The following is a 17504-nucleotide window of genomic DNA, read 5'->3' as shown; positions in this document are numbered from 1 at the left end:
ATGGAGTTTCTTCATGCGCTTTACACCAATACGACCCGAACGGCAGTGCCACAAATAAGTTGCACTATCATTATTAAACTTATATCTTTTGGCTTCAATACTATGAATATGTGTGTCACTACTATCGAGATTCAACAAAAAATAGACCACTCATCAAGGGTGCATGACCATAAAAGATATTACTCATATAAATAGAAAAACCATTATTCTCTGATTTAAATGAATAACAGTCTCGCATCAAACAAGATCTAGATATAATGTTCATGCTTAACGCTGGCACCAAATAACAATTATTCAGGTCTAACACAAATCCCGAAGGTAGATGTAGAGGTAGCGTGCCGACGGCGATCACATCTACTTTGGAACCATTTCCCACGCGCATCGTCACCTCGTCCTTAGCCAATCTTTGCATAATCCATAGTCCCTGTTTCGAGTTGCAAATATGAGCAACAGAACCAGTATCAAATACCCAGGTACTACTGCGAGCATTAGTAAGGTATACATTAATAACATGTATATCAAATATACCTTTCACATTGTCATCCTTCTTATCCGCCAAATACTTGGGGCAGTTCCGCTTCCAGTGACCAGTCCCTTTCCGGTAGAAGCACTCAGTCTCAGGCTTAGGTCCAGACTTGGGTTTCTTCACTTGAGCAGCAACTTGCTTGCCATTCTTCTTGAAGTTCCCCTTCTTCCCTTTGCCCTTTTTCTTGAAACTAGTGGTCTTTTTGACCATCAACACTTGATGCTCCTTCTTGATTTCTACCTCCGCAACCTTTAGCATCGCAAAGAGCTCGGGAATTGTCTTATCCATCCCTTGCATATTATAGTTCATCACGAAGCTTTTGTAGCTTGGTGGCAGTGATTGAAGAACTCTGTCAATGACACTATCAACCGGAAGATTAACTCCCAGTTGAGTCAAGTGATTGTGGTACCCAGACATTTTGAGTATGTGTTCATTGACAGAACTATTCTCCTCCATTTTGCAGCTGTAGAACTTACTGGAGACTTCATATCTCTCAATTCGGGCATTTGCTTGAGATATTAACTTCAACTCCTGGAACATCTCATATGCTCCATGACGTTCAAAACGTCGTTCAAGTCACGGTTCTAAGCCGTAAAGCATGGCACACTGAACTATCGAGTAGTCATCAGCTTTGCTCTGCCAGGCATTCATAATGTCCGGCGTTGCTCCTGTAGTAGGTCTTGCACCTAGCGGTGCTTCCAGGACGTAATTCTTCTGTGCAGCAATGAGGATAAACCTCAAGTTATGGACCCAGTCCGTGTAGTTGCTACCATCATCTTTCAACTTAGCTTTCTCTAGGAACGCACTAAAATTCAAAGGAACAATAGCACGGGCCATTGATCTACAACAACATAAACATGAAAAATACTATCAGGTACTAAGTTCATGATAAATTGAAGTTCAATTAATCATATTACTTAAGAACTCCCACTTAGATAGACATCCCTCTAATCATCTAAGTGATCACGTGATCCAAATCAACTAAACCATGTCTGATCATCACGTGAGATCGAGTAGTTTTCAATGATGAACATCACTATGTTGATCATATCTACTATATGATTCACGCTCGACCTTTCGGTCTCAGTGTTTCAAGGCCATATCTGCATATGCTAGGCTCGTCAAGTTTAACCCGAGTATTTTGCGTGTGCAAAACTGGCTTGCACCCGTTGTATGTGAACGTAGATCTTATCACACCCGATCTCACGTGGTGTCTCGGCATGACGAACTATCACAACGGTGCATACTCAAGGAGAACACTTATACCTTGAAATTTAGTGAGAGATCATCTTATAATGCTACCGCCGTACTAAGCAAAATAAGATGCATAAAGGATAAACATCACATGCAATCAATATAAGTGATATGATATGGCCATCATCATCTTGTGCCTTTGATCTCCATCTCCAAAGCACTGTCATGATCACCATCGTCACCGGCTTGACACCTTGTTCTCCATCGAAGCATCATTGTCGTCTCGCCAACTATTACTTCTACGACTATCGCTACCGTTTAGTGATAAAGTAAAGCAATTACATGGCGATTGCATTTCATACAATAAAGCGACAACCATAAGGCTCCTGCCAGTTGCCGATAACTTTTGCAAAACATGATCATCTCATACAACAATTTATATATCATCATGTCTTGACCATATCACATCACAGCAAGCCCTGCAAAAACAAGTTATACATCCTCTACTTTGTTGTTGCAAGTTTTATGTGGCTGCTACGGGCTTAGCAAGAACCATTCTTACCTACGCATCAAAACCATAATGATTTTTCGTCAAGTGTGCTGTTTTAACCTTCAACAAGGACCGGGCGTAGTCACACTCGATTCAAATAAAGTTGGAGAAACAGTCACCCACTAGCCACCTATGTGCGAAGCACGACGGTAGAGCCAGTCTCATGAACGTGGTCATGTAATGTTGGTCTGGGCCGCTTCATCCAACAATACCGCCGAATCAAAGTATGACATGCTGGTAAGCAGTATGACTATTATCGCCCACAACTCTTTGTGTTCTACTTGTGCATATAAGATCTACGCATAGACCTGGCTCTGATGCCACTGTTGGGGAACGCAGTAATTTCAAAAAAATTCCTACGAACACGCAAGATCTATCTAGGTGATGCATAGCAACGAGCGGGAGAGTGTGTCCACGCACCCTCGTAGACCGAAAGCGGAAGTGTTTAGTAACGCGGTTGATGTAGTCGAACGTCTTCGCGATCCAACCGATCAAGTACCGAACGCACAGCACCTCCGCGATCTACACACGTTCAGCTCGGTGACGTCCCTCGAACTCTTGATCCAGCTGAGGCCGAGGGAAAGTTCCGTCAGCACGACGACGTGGTGATGGTGATGATGAAGTTACCGACACAGGGCTTCGCCTAAGCACTATGATGATATGACCGATGTGTAAAACTATGGAGGGGGGCACCGCACACGGCTAAAGATCAACTTGTGTGTCTATGGGTGCCCCCTCCCCCGTATACAAAGGAGGGAGGAGGGGAGGGCCGGCCGGCCCCTAGGGCGCGCCCCAAGAGGGGAATCCTACTAGGACTCTAAGTGCTAGTGGGAATCCACCAAGAGGGAGAGAGGGGGAAGGAAGGAAGAGGGGGACGGGAAGGAAAGGGGGGCGCCACCCCTTCCCCTAGTCCAATTCGGACCCAAGGGGGGCGCAGCCAGCCCCTCCTGGCCCTTCCTCTCTTCCCACTAAGGCCCATAGAGGCCCATTAGTTCTCCTGGGGGTTCCGGTAACCCCTTCCGGCACTCGGCTTTATCCAAAACTCTCCGGAACACTTCCGGTGTCCGAACAACATGGTCCAATATATTGCTACCTCTTGAGCATGCGTTGGTTTCCCTTGAAGAGGAAAGGGTGATGCAGCAAAATAGCATAAGTATTTCCCTCAGTTTTGAGAACCAAGGTATCAATCCAGTAGGAGACAACGCATAAGTCACCTAGTACCTGCACAAACAATCAAGAACCTTGCAACCAACGCGATAAAGGGGTTGTCAATCTCTTCACGGTCACTCGCAAAAGTGAGATCTAATAAAGATATCAAAGTAAATATTTTTGGTATTTTTGTTGTATAGATTGGAAAGTAAAGATTGCAAAATAGTAAACGAGATGCGATGTAAATAAAAGAGATGCAATATAATAAGAAAGAGACCCGGGGGCCATAGGTTTCACAAGTGGCTTCTCTCAAGATACATGTATTACGGTGGGTGGACAAATTACTGCCGAGCAATTGATAGAAAAGCGCATAGTTATGAGAATATTTGAGGCAATGATCATGAATATAGGCATCACGTCCGTGTCAAGTAGACCGAAATGATTCTGCATCTACTACTGTTACTCCACACATCGACCACTATCCAGCATGCATCTAGAGTATTAAGTTCATCAGAACAGAGTAACGCATTAAGCAAGATGACATGATGTAAAGGGATAAACTCAAGCAATATGATATAAACCCCATCTTTTTATCCTCGATGGAAACAATACAATACATGCCTTGCTGCCCCTACTATCACTGGGAAAGGACACCACAAGATTGAACCCAAAGCTAGGCACTTCTCCCATTGCAAGAAAGATCAATCTAGTAGGCCAAAATAAACCGATAATTCGAAGAGACTTGCAAAGATATCAAATCATGCATATAAGAATTCAGAGAAGAACCAAATAATATTCATAGATAATCTTGTTCATAAATCCACAATTCATCGGATCTCGGCAAACACACCGCAAAAGAGTATTACATCAAATAGATCTCCAAGAACATCGAGGAGAACTTTGTATTGAGAATCAAAGAGAGAGAAGAAGCCGTCTAGCTAATAACTATGGACCCGAAGGTGTGTAGTAAACTACTCACGCTTCATCGGAGAGGCCATGGTGTTGATGTAGATGCCCTCCGTATTGATTCCCCCTCCGGCAGATCGCCGGAAAAGGCCCCAAGATGGGATCTCACGGGTACAGAAGGTTGTGGTGGTGGTTTTGGTAATTACTAACAACATATAGCTCATTGAACTAAAGCTACTTCAAGATGACTATTTCAGGAAATTCAATGATTGGCATGGCATGGATTAGAAATGTGGACCCCTCAAAATGCTAAGGACACACATTGGCTCAAGCTCAAGACTCTACATTTTCATTTTAGTGATGCAAGATCACATTGAGTCCATAGGAAAAGCCAATACTATTAAAAGGGGATGAGGTGTTGCTTAATGGCTTGCTTGCTCAAAATGCTTAGTGATATGCTCCGAAAACCCTCAACCACTTTCTCATATCCACATATGTCCCAAACCAAAAGTCAAACTAAGCCTCACCGATTTGTTCTATCCAGCGCCACCGAGTTCATTTGACATAGCCACTACCAGAAACCCTAGTCACTCCGGTCTCACCGATAGGGATCTCGGTCTCACCGAGATGGGATTGCAAACTCTCTGTTTCCCTTCATAACATTTCGATCCAACCGAGATGAGCGATTGTTCCCACCGAGTTAGCAATGCGAACTCTCTATTTACCCTTCGTAACATTTCGGTCCCACCGAGATGAGCGAATTGGTCCCACCAAGTTTGCTTGACCAACTCTCTAGTTAGCTTATTACCAAAGTCGGTCCCACCAAGTTTGTGTAATCGATCTCACCGAGATTACGTTATGCCCTAACCCTAATGAAATCAGTCTCACCGAGTTGACATGTTGGTCCCACCAAAAACCTAACGTTCACATTTTGAACTAAATCGGTCTGACCGAGTTTTCTGATTCGATCCCACCGACTTGGTAAATTGTGTGTAATAGTTAGATTTTGTGTGGAGGCTATATATACCCCCTCCACCGACTCTTCATTCGTGGAGAGAGCCATCAGAACATGCCTACACTTCCAACATATATTTTCTGAGAGAGAACCACCTAGTCATGTGTTGAGATCAAGATATTCCATTCCAGCCACATAAATCTTGATCTCTCGCCTTCCCCAAGTTGTTGTCCACTCAAATCTTCTTTCTACAAATCCAAATCCGTGAGAGAGAGTTGAGTGTTGGGGAGACTATCATTTGAAGCCCAAGAGCAAGGAGTTCATCATCAACACACCATCTATTACCTTTTGGAGAGTGGTGTCTCCTAGATTGGTTAGGTGTCACTTGGGAGCCTCCGTCAAGATTGTGGAGTTGAACCATGGAGTTTGTATAGGCAAGGAGATCGCCTACTTCGTGAAGATCTACCCTAGTGAGGCAAGTCCTTCATGGGCAATGGCCATGGTGGGATAGACAAGGTTGCTTCTTCGTGGACCCTTCGTGGGTGGAGCCCTCCGTGGACTCGCGCAACTATTACCTTTTGTGGGTTGAAGTCTCCATCAACGTGGATGTACGATAGCACCACCTATCGGAACCACGCCAAAAATCTCCGTGTCTACATCGCGTTGCTCCCTCCAAACTCTTCCCTTTATTTTCATATGCAAATTTTTTACATTCCGCTGCTATACTCTTAGACTTGCATGTGTAGGTTGATTGCTTGACTTGTGCTAAGTTGCTAAAATCTGCCAAGACTTAAAATTGGGAAAAGGCTAGATTTTTATTTGGTCAAGTAGTCTAATCACCCCCCTCTAGACATACTTTCGATCCTACAAGTGGTATCAGAGCTTTGGTCTCCATTTGCCTTGATTTCCATAGCTTTTGGTGATCATAGCCTTGGTTTCACAACCTAGGAGAGTATGGCGTCTAGCGAGGGAAATTACCACCGTAGAGGTCCTTACTTTGATGGTACTAATTTTGCTAGTTGGAAGCATAAGATGAAATTGCATATTCTTGGACATAACCCCGTCGTTTGGGCTATTGTGTGTATTGGCTTGCAAGCTGAATCCTTTGATGGGAGAGAACCGAACCGTGAAGCTACCACGAAAGAGTTGAAGATGCTGCAATACAACACTCAACCTTGCGATATCCTCTTCAACGGATTGTGCCCCTAAGAATTCAACAAAATCAGACATCTTGAGAATGCAAAGAAAATTTGGGATACTTTGATTGATATGCACGAGGGCACCGACTCCGTCAAGGAATCCAAATTGGATGTGCTACAAAGTCAACTTGACAAGTTCAAAATGAAGGATGGTGAAGGTGTCGCTGAAATGTACTCTAGGCTTGCTCTCATCACAAATGAGATTGCCGTCTTAGGAAGTGAAGAGATGACTCATAGATTCATCATCAAGAAGATCCTAAGAGCCTTGGATGGAAAATATGATACCGTATGCACATTGATCCAAATGATGCCCAACTACAAAGATCTCAAGCCTGCAGAAGTCATTGTAAGAATTGTTGCTCATGAGATGTCACTCAAGGATAAGGAGGAGCTTCAAAACAAGTCAAGTGGTGCTTACAAAGCCTCATGTGATACTCCTACATCATCCAGTGAGAAACAAACCTTCAATTAGGAATTGAGCCTAATGGTGAAGAATTTCAACAAGTTCTACAAGAGTAGAAGCAAGGAAAGAAGTTACAAGTCAAGGTCCTACAATGACAAAAGGTCTTCTAGTCATGAGCGTAATTTCTACAATTGTGGAAGACCCGGACACTACTCCAAGGAGTGTACACCACCCTACAAAAGAAGAGAAGATTCACCCAAAAGGAGAAGTAGAAGAGAAGAATCACCACCAAGAGAGAGAAGGAGTAGAGTGATTGTTATGAACGAAGAACCTCTCGAAGAAGCAAGGATTCGGAAAGGAAGGACAAATCATCAAAGAGCTACACAAAACAAAGACATTAAGCTCATGTTGGTGAATGGGTATCCGGCTCCGACTCTGACCATCACTCCGAAAGAAGTTATCACTCCAACTCCGAATATACTCAATATGAAGGCGTTGCCGGTCTAGCACTTGTGTCAACCAACTCCTACGACATATTTGACTCACCAAATGAAGGGATTGGAAGATGCTTCATGGCTAAAGGCCCAAAGGTATCACACCCCGAGTATGTTGATTTCAATAGTGATGAAGATGACTTGCTAGGTAATGTTGATTTACTTGTTGACAACTCTACTGATGAAAACTATGATGAACTTGCTATTAATCATGTTAATCAAGATAAAACGAATGATGATGATAAGAAGGAGATTGAGCGTCTGACTAAAGAACTAAACACTCTTAAGTTAGCTCATGAAACTACCTTGGAAGATCATCGAGAACTTTTAAAGACTCATGAGAAGTCGCGCTTTGAAAAGCTCAACCTTGAGCAAGAGCATGGGTTCTTAAAAGCAATCAATGATGATCTTTGCAAGAAAAATTCTTCTTACATTGCCAAACGTTTACTCTTGTCTACTTACATGCCACAAGTTAAATCTAGTAACAAGAGTAAGAAGGATTCTTCTAGTAGTAACAATAATCATGCTAAATCCAGTGTTGTTGCTTTTAGTAGTTCTCTTGATTCCACTAATGATTCTCTTAGCCAAGTTACACTTGAGCAAGAAAATAGCTTATTGAAGGGAATTATAGAGAAAGGTGTTTACAAGAGCCTTGCCGGAAGTAAGAAATTTGAGGAAATTGTACGCAAGCAAGGAAGCCACCGGAAGAATCAAGGTGTTGGTTTTGAATGAAAGTTCAATGACAATGGAGATGAGTGGGAAGAAGATCAATACCCCAAGATGAAGTTTGTTCCTCAACAAGAGAAGTATGATCCTACTTCTTTCCAAGGGACACAATCTCAAGATAATCTTCTACCACAAGACCACAAGCAAAAAGCCAAGGACAAGCTTCAAGAGGAAATTGATGAATTTGAAAGTGCAACTATCCCTGGGAGGTTTTGGTAATTACTAACAACATATAGCTCATTGAACTAATGCTACTTCAAGATGACTATTTCAGAAAGTTCAATGATTGGCATGGCATGGATTAGAAATGTGGACCCCTCAAAATGCTAAGGACACACATTGGCTCAAGCTCAAGACTCTACATTTTCATTTTTGTGATCCAAGATCACATTTAGTCCATATGAAAAGCCAATACTATTAAAAGGGGATGAGGTGTTGCTTAATGGCTTGCTTGCTCAAAATGCTTAGTGATATGCTCCAAAAACCCTCAACCACTTTCTCATATCCACATATGCCCTAAACCAAAAGTCAAACTCGGCCCCACCGATTTGTTCTATCCGGCACTACCGAGTTCATTTGACATAGCCACTGCCAGAAACCCTAGTCACTTCGGTCTCACTGATAGGGATCTCGGTCTCACCGAGATGGGATTGCAAACTCTCTGTTTCCCTTCATAACATTTTGGTCCAACCGAGATGGGCGATCGGTCCCACCGAGTTCGCAATGCAAAATCTATGTTTCCCCTTCGTAACATTTCGGTCTCACCAAGATGAGCGAATAGGTCCCATCGAGTTTGCCTGACCAACTCTCTAGTTAGCTTATTACCAAAGTCGGTCACCGAGTTTATGTAATCGGTCTCACCAAGATTACGTTATGCCCTAACCCTAATGAAATCGGTCCCACCAAGTTGACATGTCTGTCCCACCGAAAAGCCTAACATTCACATTTTGAACTAAATCGGTCTGACCGAGTTTTCTGATTCGATCCCGCCGAGTTTGGTAAATTGTGTGTAACAGTTAGATTTTGTGTGGAGGCTATATATAACCCTCCACCTACTCTTCATTCGTGGAGAGAGCCATCAGAACATGCCTACACTTCCAACATATATTTTCTGAGAGAGAACCACCTACTCATGTGTTGAGATCAAGATATTCCATTCCAACCACATAAATATTTATCTCTAGCCTTCTCCAAGTTGCTTCCACTCAAATCTTGTTTCTACCAAATCCAAATCCGTGAGAGAGAGTTGAGTGTTGGGGAGACTATCATTTGAAGCACAAGAGAAAGGAGTTCATCATGAACACACCATCTATTACCTTTTGGAGAGTGGTTTCTCCTAGATTGGTTAGGTATCACTTGGGAGCCTCCGTCAAGATTGTGGAGTTGAACCATGGAGTTTGTATGGGCAAGGAGATCGCCTACTTCGTGAAGAACTACCATAGTGAGGCAAGTCCTTTGTGGGCGATGGCCATGGTGGGATTGACAAGGTTGCTTCTTCGTGGACCCTTCGTGGATGGAGCCCTTCGTGGACTCGCGCAACCGTTACCCTTCGTGGGTTGAAGTCTCCATCAACGTGGATGTACGATAGCACCACCTATCGGAACCACGCCAAAAATCTTCGTGTCTACATCACGTTTGCTCCCTCCAAACTCCTCCCTTTACCTTCATATGCAAATGTTTTACATTCCGCTGCTATACTCTTAGACTTGCATGTGTAGGTTGACTGCTTGACTTGTGCTAAGTTGCTAAAATCTGCCAACACTTAAAATTGGGAAAAGGCTAGATTTTTATTTGGTCAAGTAGTCTAATCACCCCCTCCCCCTCTAGACATACTTTTGCTCCTACAAAGGTCCAGGCGTAGGTCGCTCCACTCCTCTCTCTGGTTGCCCTAGGGCCTGATTGAATAGTGGATTTCAACATATGTGCCATTCCAACAAGTGGCCACCGAGGCTTCAGGCTGCGAGGTGGTCACAAAAAGGCTAGGGTGGCATTCTCCTAGCAGGCAATCTTGGCACAAAACATCCATCCAAAATTGGGCCAATTGCCCATTGTAGATCTGGAAACTTGTTCCTAATCATAAAAGATGTTGGACTTTGCCCACAACCTTGGCAAACCCTCCTTCGTTGACATGAACCGAAGTTCCCCCATTTGTCAAGTATTTATTTTTAAAGATAGTTGGCTATAACCCTCCCTCGTTGGTAAGGATTTTTCATGCACACTTGGCTATGAGACACCAATTCATTATCAGTGTTGATTATGCCTAACCCTTTGATTTCTTTTCATGAGCAAATGGCCGCCCAATTTATATTTCTTTAGAGCGGAGGCATCATGCCCGGCCTTAAACATGAGGCCCTTAAAGGTTCAACAAAGAAAAGAAGCGGTAGTTCAAATAGGTGCACAACCATGAAACCATGGTATGTTAGAGAAGATACAAGGTCATTAGTGACCCAAAAAAGCGATGCAGCGCTAGACAAGCACCCAAGAGAGAAGTGCACCAACTCCAAACCTAAACATATGAAGAGGACGAGGGCAGCTCCCTGGTCGGTGATGTCCCCACACGTCGCGGTCGACAGAGCTCAGCACATCTTGCGTGTAGACTGTCGGCGAGTCGCTCCGCTGTTCTCGCTAGTAGCTTCCATAGCCGCAAAATGATCACCAATTTATACATCAAGTCAGTCGGATGCTAGAAAAACTTCGCTTAATCAAACCTTTATTACGCGTAGTCCAAAGAGTCCATGCTAGCACATCGAAGCCAACCCAAGTTAGTCTACAGTCCTTCCTCTGTGTGGTGTTAATTAGGCGATATAGGCCGGCAAAGTTGCTAGGATTCAACCTACATCCTATGGCATCTCCGAGAACACTCCAAGCGAATCGAGCAACAATGCACCAAAATAGAATATGATCACAATTCCCATCCTCCCCACACCAGACACATTTTCCATCGTCAGGACCATGCCCTTTACGCAGCTGGTCCCCACTTGGGATCCTACCTCTAGCTACTTGCCAAAGGAAATTTTTAGTTTTGGACGGAATTCTTGCTTCCCAATTCCCACTTAAATTACATGGAGTTGTTGAACGAAAAATGTCTTTGTAGAGGGAACCAATACAAAAGCTTCCGGATTGCTCTAGGTGCCATTCGAACAAGTCTTGCCAAGTGGTGATTCCAGTATCAACGATGGCGCTGCTAAGCCCCTGCCACTCCTGTGCTTCTTGGGACCCGACAGCCGCCTAATTGTAGGTGCCCATCACCCTTGCACCCACACATCCGCCACTTTAGCATTTTGGTTTTCTGCAATGGCAAAAAGCCTAAGGAACAAATCACTAAGGAGCACCTCCCCACACCACATCTCTAAGCAAAAGCACGGTATCCTACCTTTTCTAATCTCAAACTTCTCCCTAGGCGCAATAAAAATTGCACTTTTCGAACCCTCTTTGCAAATTGGGACAACTTCACATTTTTCCTAAACTCCGTGCCCGCCTCAACAAGGTATTTTCTTTTGAAAATGTCTAGCCAGAGGCCACCCTGGACAATAATAATCTTCCATGCCCATTTCGTGATCAAACACCAATTCATGATTTTGGAATTGATCACACCAAGATCACCCATTTCCTTTGGTAAATAAATAACCGGCCACTTAAACATATGGTATTTTTGTTTCCCTAGCTCCTTTGCCTAGAAGAATCTGGATCTCACCCTATCTAGTTGTTTATGATTACCATCCTGGAGGAGGTAGAAACCCATGATGAACATAGGAATGTTCGTTAAGCAATCATTAATGGTCACCCAATTTACGATATGGTATGTTTTACCCCTTTCCTTTTTACCAAAAGAAACGAGATCACACCTTATCCATTTTATCATTCACCCCATCTTGTAGGAGGTAAAATCCCATCAAATACATGGGGATGTTAGTTAGGCAATTGTTAACAAGGGTTAGTTTCCATCTGGAGGCCAACAATTTTCCTTGCCTTAGCCACCACCCTTTCCCCACTGGGATCGAAATCCACGATAGTCAACATCCGGTTGGAAATAGGCATTCCCAAGTATGCAAGTTAATCTGATGTTTCATAAGTTACACAATTTAAATTGGAGAACCAGCCATGCATTGGGTGGTTAGTGGAGATATTTGCCAACCAACTAAAAATTAGGTATGACAATACCGTGTCTCATTGAGACAGATTTTTTCCAACAACAAGTGATATGGTTGTTGTGATTTCTTTAGTCTTGAATTAGGTATTGTGAGTGTGTAGGCAACATGAATGTATGTGCATTACATAAGTTATGTCAGTTATTGTGGGTGCTTAGTTCCATATTTTTTACACCAGTAGTCAGTATCTTCCATTTCAAATGTTAGTGCACATCACTTCTTCTAAAATGCAATTCCCGAATAGGAAAAAACTTGAAACCCTTATCTTCTTATTCTTTCCTCAATCAAAAACCCACCCCTTATACTTTGTACTGAATGTCTCTATGATGAAAACATAGTTATACATTTTTGGAGTGAAATGCATGTCTGGGAGCTTGATTTCTCCCACCTTCAGCCCCATGGCTACTTCAACTCTTCATTTCTTCACCTGCCACTCGAGGACAGTGTTGCAAATCATCTCCAAATAGGATATGAGTTCGGGTCAGGTGTTCTTCAATGGCCTAAATCAAAAGGTCAGAATCGAGTTTTCTCTTCTCTTCTGCTTTCAAATGACTTAGTTTGTTGCTCCCTTTGATATGAAATTTGATTTCGCCAAAGAGGGGGGGGATTGATCCTGCCATAGCATTTTCCTAAACATATGAGTATTTTGGAGTCGGTGTTGGATTATGGTACTGGCGTTCCTCAAGAGAAGATTGATTTCTAGTCTCATCACCATGAAAACAAATGTCTTGTTGATGTATCTCTATGGAAAAGACCTCGTCGCTGGTTTCTACATGCACGCGAAAATCATCACCTCATCATCATCAGAAAAGAGCGTATACAAGCATCTAGACCAGCAAAGCAACTCGCAGCATCAAAACCTTAAAAATCATAATCCCTAGACAACAAGACCAAATCCTATATCAAATAACACGAGAAAAAAAAATAGGTTATAGCTAACCTTAATGTTGGGACAAATCCCTAGTGCGGCGTCATCCTACATGGTTGCCATTGTTGCTCATTTGTTTGCCCATGTCGCCGCCTCTGAATCCCTACATCGAGGAAAAAAATAATTTTGGGGGGGGGGGGAGAGGGGGAGGGGCAGGGAGGAGAAAAGGAATGTGAGTGAAAATTCATATTATATATGTTTTCACGTTTTTATATACAAAGTACTAGAGGGATCGAGACAGAACCTGAACCACTCACTAACTCACTTCGAGATACTCCAGCACGATGGCTATTTCAAATGTTCAAGCTTGCCATCATTCGCTACACTTTTTTTTACCATGGCTAAGGTTAGATGTAGAAATAAGGGCACACTTCGCCATACTTGGATAATCTTGTCATATTTTTTCCGAGTCAATGACATGTGGGGTCTAATTTGCATGAAAAAGTCCTTTTACAAGTGTGGCGACAAACCAAACAGAAGGCTAACTCGTATGTCAATCAAACACGCCCATATCACACCTTTGAAATAGCCTAGGATAAAATTCAGTAAGTTTTTTTTACATGTTTACACGATTGAATGGAAGTCGTTCGCCACTGCTCCCGTGCTCCGTCCTCGCCGGCCGATCTCAGATCAACGTCAGGGATTGCACCTAGTAGCGCCTCTTAGATCTGGCACCCAGTGGAAGTGGAAACCTCCCCTAACCCTCATCGCTCCCTCGATCTCCTCCCGTCCAAAAATGTGGCGCCGCCACCTCCTCCGCCGCCTCCTACCATCTCCGGCCACCGCCGGCACCCCCTCCCCGTTGGTTCGCCACCTCTCCACGACCCCCACCCCCTTCTCCACCACCGATACCACCTCCATCGCCTCCTCCCTCGCCGCGGCGGTCACCAAGCTCTCATCCACCCCGGCCCCCGCCACCTCCCCGGACGCCTACTTCTCCCTCCACTTCTCCGACGTCCGCCCTACCAACGCGCTCCTCGCCGAGACGCTCTCCCTCTCCCCTCCCGCCACCTCGCGCGCCGCCGCTGACCTCTTCCGCTTCCTCGTCCGCCGCTCGCTGCACCCCTCCGACGGTGCTCTCGCTCTCGTCGTCCGCCACCTCGCCCGCCGCCGCGACTTTCCCGCCGTCCGCACGCTCCTTCAGGAGTTCCCCTCCGCGCTAGGGCCAGACACAGTCGACGCCTACCTCTTTCATCTGGCGAGAGCTGGGCGCGCCACGGACGCGCTCAAGGTGTTCGACGAATTGCCTGGGGAGCTTCGCACCCGTGGGGCGCTCACTTCGCTGGTCTCCTCCCTCTCGTCCGAGGGCTTCCCACAGCTTGCAGAGCGTGCTGTCAAGAAGATCGCCCATGAGATCTTTCCGGATGACAATATTTGCACTTTGCTGGTATCTGGTTATGCTGATGCTGGTAAGCTTGACCATGCGCTAAGGCTGATCGGTGAGACACGAAATGGTGGGTTCCAGCCAGGTTTGGATGCCTACAATGCTGTTCTTGATTGTGTTTGCCGTCTCTGCCGCAAGAAAGACCCGTTAAGGATGCCTGTAGAGGCAGAGAAGTTCTTAGTTGACATGGAGGCCAATGGCATTCCCCGTGATGCGGGAACGTTCCGGGTGCTGATAAAAAATCTCTGTAAGATTCGCAGGACTGAGGATGCAATGAAGCTGTTCCGACAAATGGGCGAGTGGGGATGCTCGCCAGATGCTGACACATATCTTGTGCTTATCAAGAGCTTGTACCAGGCTGCCAGGATCTCTGAAGGGGATGAATTGATGATTTGGATGCGGTCTGCAGGTTTTGGAGATAAACTTGATAGGAAGGCATATTATGGGTTCATCAAGGTTTTATGTGGGATTGAGAGGGTTGAGCATGCTGTCAAGGTGTTCCGCCTGATGAAAGGATACGGGCATGCACCTGGAACGAAATCATATAGCCTGCTGATTGAGAAGTTGGCTAGGCATAACTTAGGGGATCGTTCAAATGCACTGTTCAGGGAGGCAGTAGCGCGTGGGATTACCGTGACACCAGGAGTCTATAAGATTGACAAGAGGTATGTGAAAGAGAAGAAGGAGAAGAAGGTGAAGAAAAAGCTGACTTTACCGGAGAAGAAGATATTAAAGAGCAAGCGGCTGTACAAGCTCAAAATGAGCTTTGTCAAGAAGCCTAAGCGGCGAATGAGGGCTTGAGCAGACTTGGGGGTAATTTTCATACTCATGCTATTTTTCCACTGATAACATTTATGTTCTTTGCTTCAGAATTTGCTTAGGTGGACTGTTCCGGATACGAGACCGTCATTTTATGTTAGCTGTTTTAACCAGTAGCATATCCTACATCAGTGCACTTAAATGTAGGAACGCGCACTCTGCTTTTAAAGGAGCTGATATTCCGATTTGGAACTTCATGGAATCTTACACTTCGTACCATTCCACTTAAAGATGGTCAAAACGCAGGATATTAGTCTATACAGAAAATGTTGGTGTAGGTATCCATAAGATGGAACACTGGGTGTCGGATAGGCTGTTAAATCGATAAATTTGACCTTCATCTATGTGAGAAACGAGAAGGAAGTTTGTGAAATGAGAAATTTTGGCTAGGGCGGTAGGACTAAATTTTCTTGAGTGGGATTGCTCAACTCGCTACAAAGTTATTAAGTCAGTTGATTGGTCATGGATTCCCAATCGCTGATAGTTAAACGAGTTAGAGTTGGACTGAGAAATTGAGGTATCTAAGTTGACTTCTCATTTTATTTTTCTTTCATGCCTGCTATTTGTGGTCTGGGGTGCTTCATTTTTCCCTGTAAAAGCGGAAAGAACAACTCATAAAGCACTTCTATGGCCTGATTTTCAACAACCCACTACAGTAATGACCATAGTGCCTTAGTGCTTCAAGACTCGTGGAATGTAGGCTTGGGGGCAAGCAGAGAGCACAAAAGAACAAATCATCTTTGTTTGTTTAGTGCATCCAAACAGTTGCACTCAGGTGCAGTTACAGAGTTAAGATACTTTAATGGAAACAAGTTGTGCTTAAAACCAAGAATCATGGATGTAACTTTTGCTAGGACTGGATAATGTTAGGTACAGCGAAGAATCCTGGATGTACTTTCTGCAAGTCCACAGTGAAGTGCAGAAAGGCTAGTAAAGTTGCTTAAATATTCTTTACCCAATGTTATCATGCCTCTTCCTTCCACAGGACTGACTACACTGATGTACTCTTCGTTAGACAATATTATCAAGTCATACTCCTTTTCTTTTGCCTGCAGTCCGGTCTGTTTCAGAATAGCATAATGTCAACACTCTGTCGACAGAGTTACAGTAGTGTGCTTAGGATGTGTGTACTTTCCACTGAAAAATTATAATAGTTGATGTGCAGCACACTAGGCCGCTTCATTAATTTTATCCTTGCTAGTGTGGCATCTCTTTCCTACATGGATATCTAGAGTTGGTTGTCGTTTGTGGAGACGATCTTATCTCATTAAGAAATGCTCATGTTAATAGGAAAACAATAAATATTGGCATAGTGAAATTTGAATAAACAGTTGCTGTTAATTATTATTTTTGGAACTTCCTGCGCATATCCCTGCAAATATGTTAGTAATGGTTTGTCCCCTACTTACATTTCAGTTCGGTTGGAGCGGATGATCGTGGGAGGGGAAGCATCGGACGAAGCCTACCTACAGTTTAGAAGAGCGGAAAATCGGTTTCCGTGAGTTGTGCCCGCCATTGCGAACGGCTAACAAACAACATTACCTTTCCTATCTGAGGGCTTCATACAAGCTTGCTCTTTTTTGTTGATGGATTGCTGAATCTATGTTGATGTTCCCTGCAAATGTTGCAGCAGAAATAATGCACGTTTTACCTGTTAGTTCATTATGAGAAGTAGCTTCTGGGTTCTTATGAAGCAACTATCTGTAGCTGATATCCTTTAAGCAACGGTTTTGTAGTTGATAATCACCTCTCTCAAGGATGCTTAGCGCCTCTTCTTTCCAGTAAGTAAGCCCGAATGCTGAACTTCAACGGGCTCCAGGACCTTCTACATATATGCTTGATAGGTGTGCGTCACATCAAGATTTAGGTCTGGGCAAATTTCCTTTTCTGAGATTTCCACCGGACAGGCAAAACCCTGTGCATTTGTCTACCTGGCTTCGCTGTGTTGGCCGGCCACTTTGGTTAGCGTGCGCTGGCTCCTCTTTTTGCGAGTTCTCATCTTATAGGTCATTCTTGGATCAAGCTCTCACCATGATAGAAGGGAGATAACAAAAACAATGGAATCCTGGGACCCCGTCGCCCCTTTGTCTTTACTGACATAGTTTGATGCACACCGAAAAAGT

General features: G+C 44.0%; 1 protein-coding gene across 1 annotated transcript; it reads left to right on the top strand.

The window, feature by feature from the left end:
- Window positions 1-13865: 13865 nt before the first annotated feature.
- LOC123044271 (pentatricopeptide repeat-containing protein PNM1, mitochondrial) lies at window positions 13866-17137 on the top strand. Its single transcript, XM_044466972.1, has 2 exons — window positions 13866-15375; window positions 16798-17137. Exon 1 carries the CDS (start codon window positions 13915-13917, stop codon window positions 15361-15363), a length of 1449 nt encoding a protein of 482 aa, XP_044322907.1. The 5' UTR covers window positions 13866-13914; the 3' UTR covers window positions 15364-15375; window positions 16798-17137.
- Window positions 17138-17504: the final 367 nt, after the last annotated feature.

The sequence above is a fragment of the Triticum aestivum genome, chromosome 2B (assembly GCF_018294505.1).
Source record: "Triticum aestivum cultivar Chinese Spring chromosome 2B, IWGSC CS RefSeq v2.1, whole genome shotgun sequence".
Classification (NCBI taxonomy): Eukaryota; Viridiplantae; Streptophyta; class Magnoliopsida; order Poales; family Poaceae; genus Triticum; species Triticum aestivum.
This window is presented reverse-complemented; position numbering and strand designations above follow the sequence as displayed.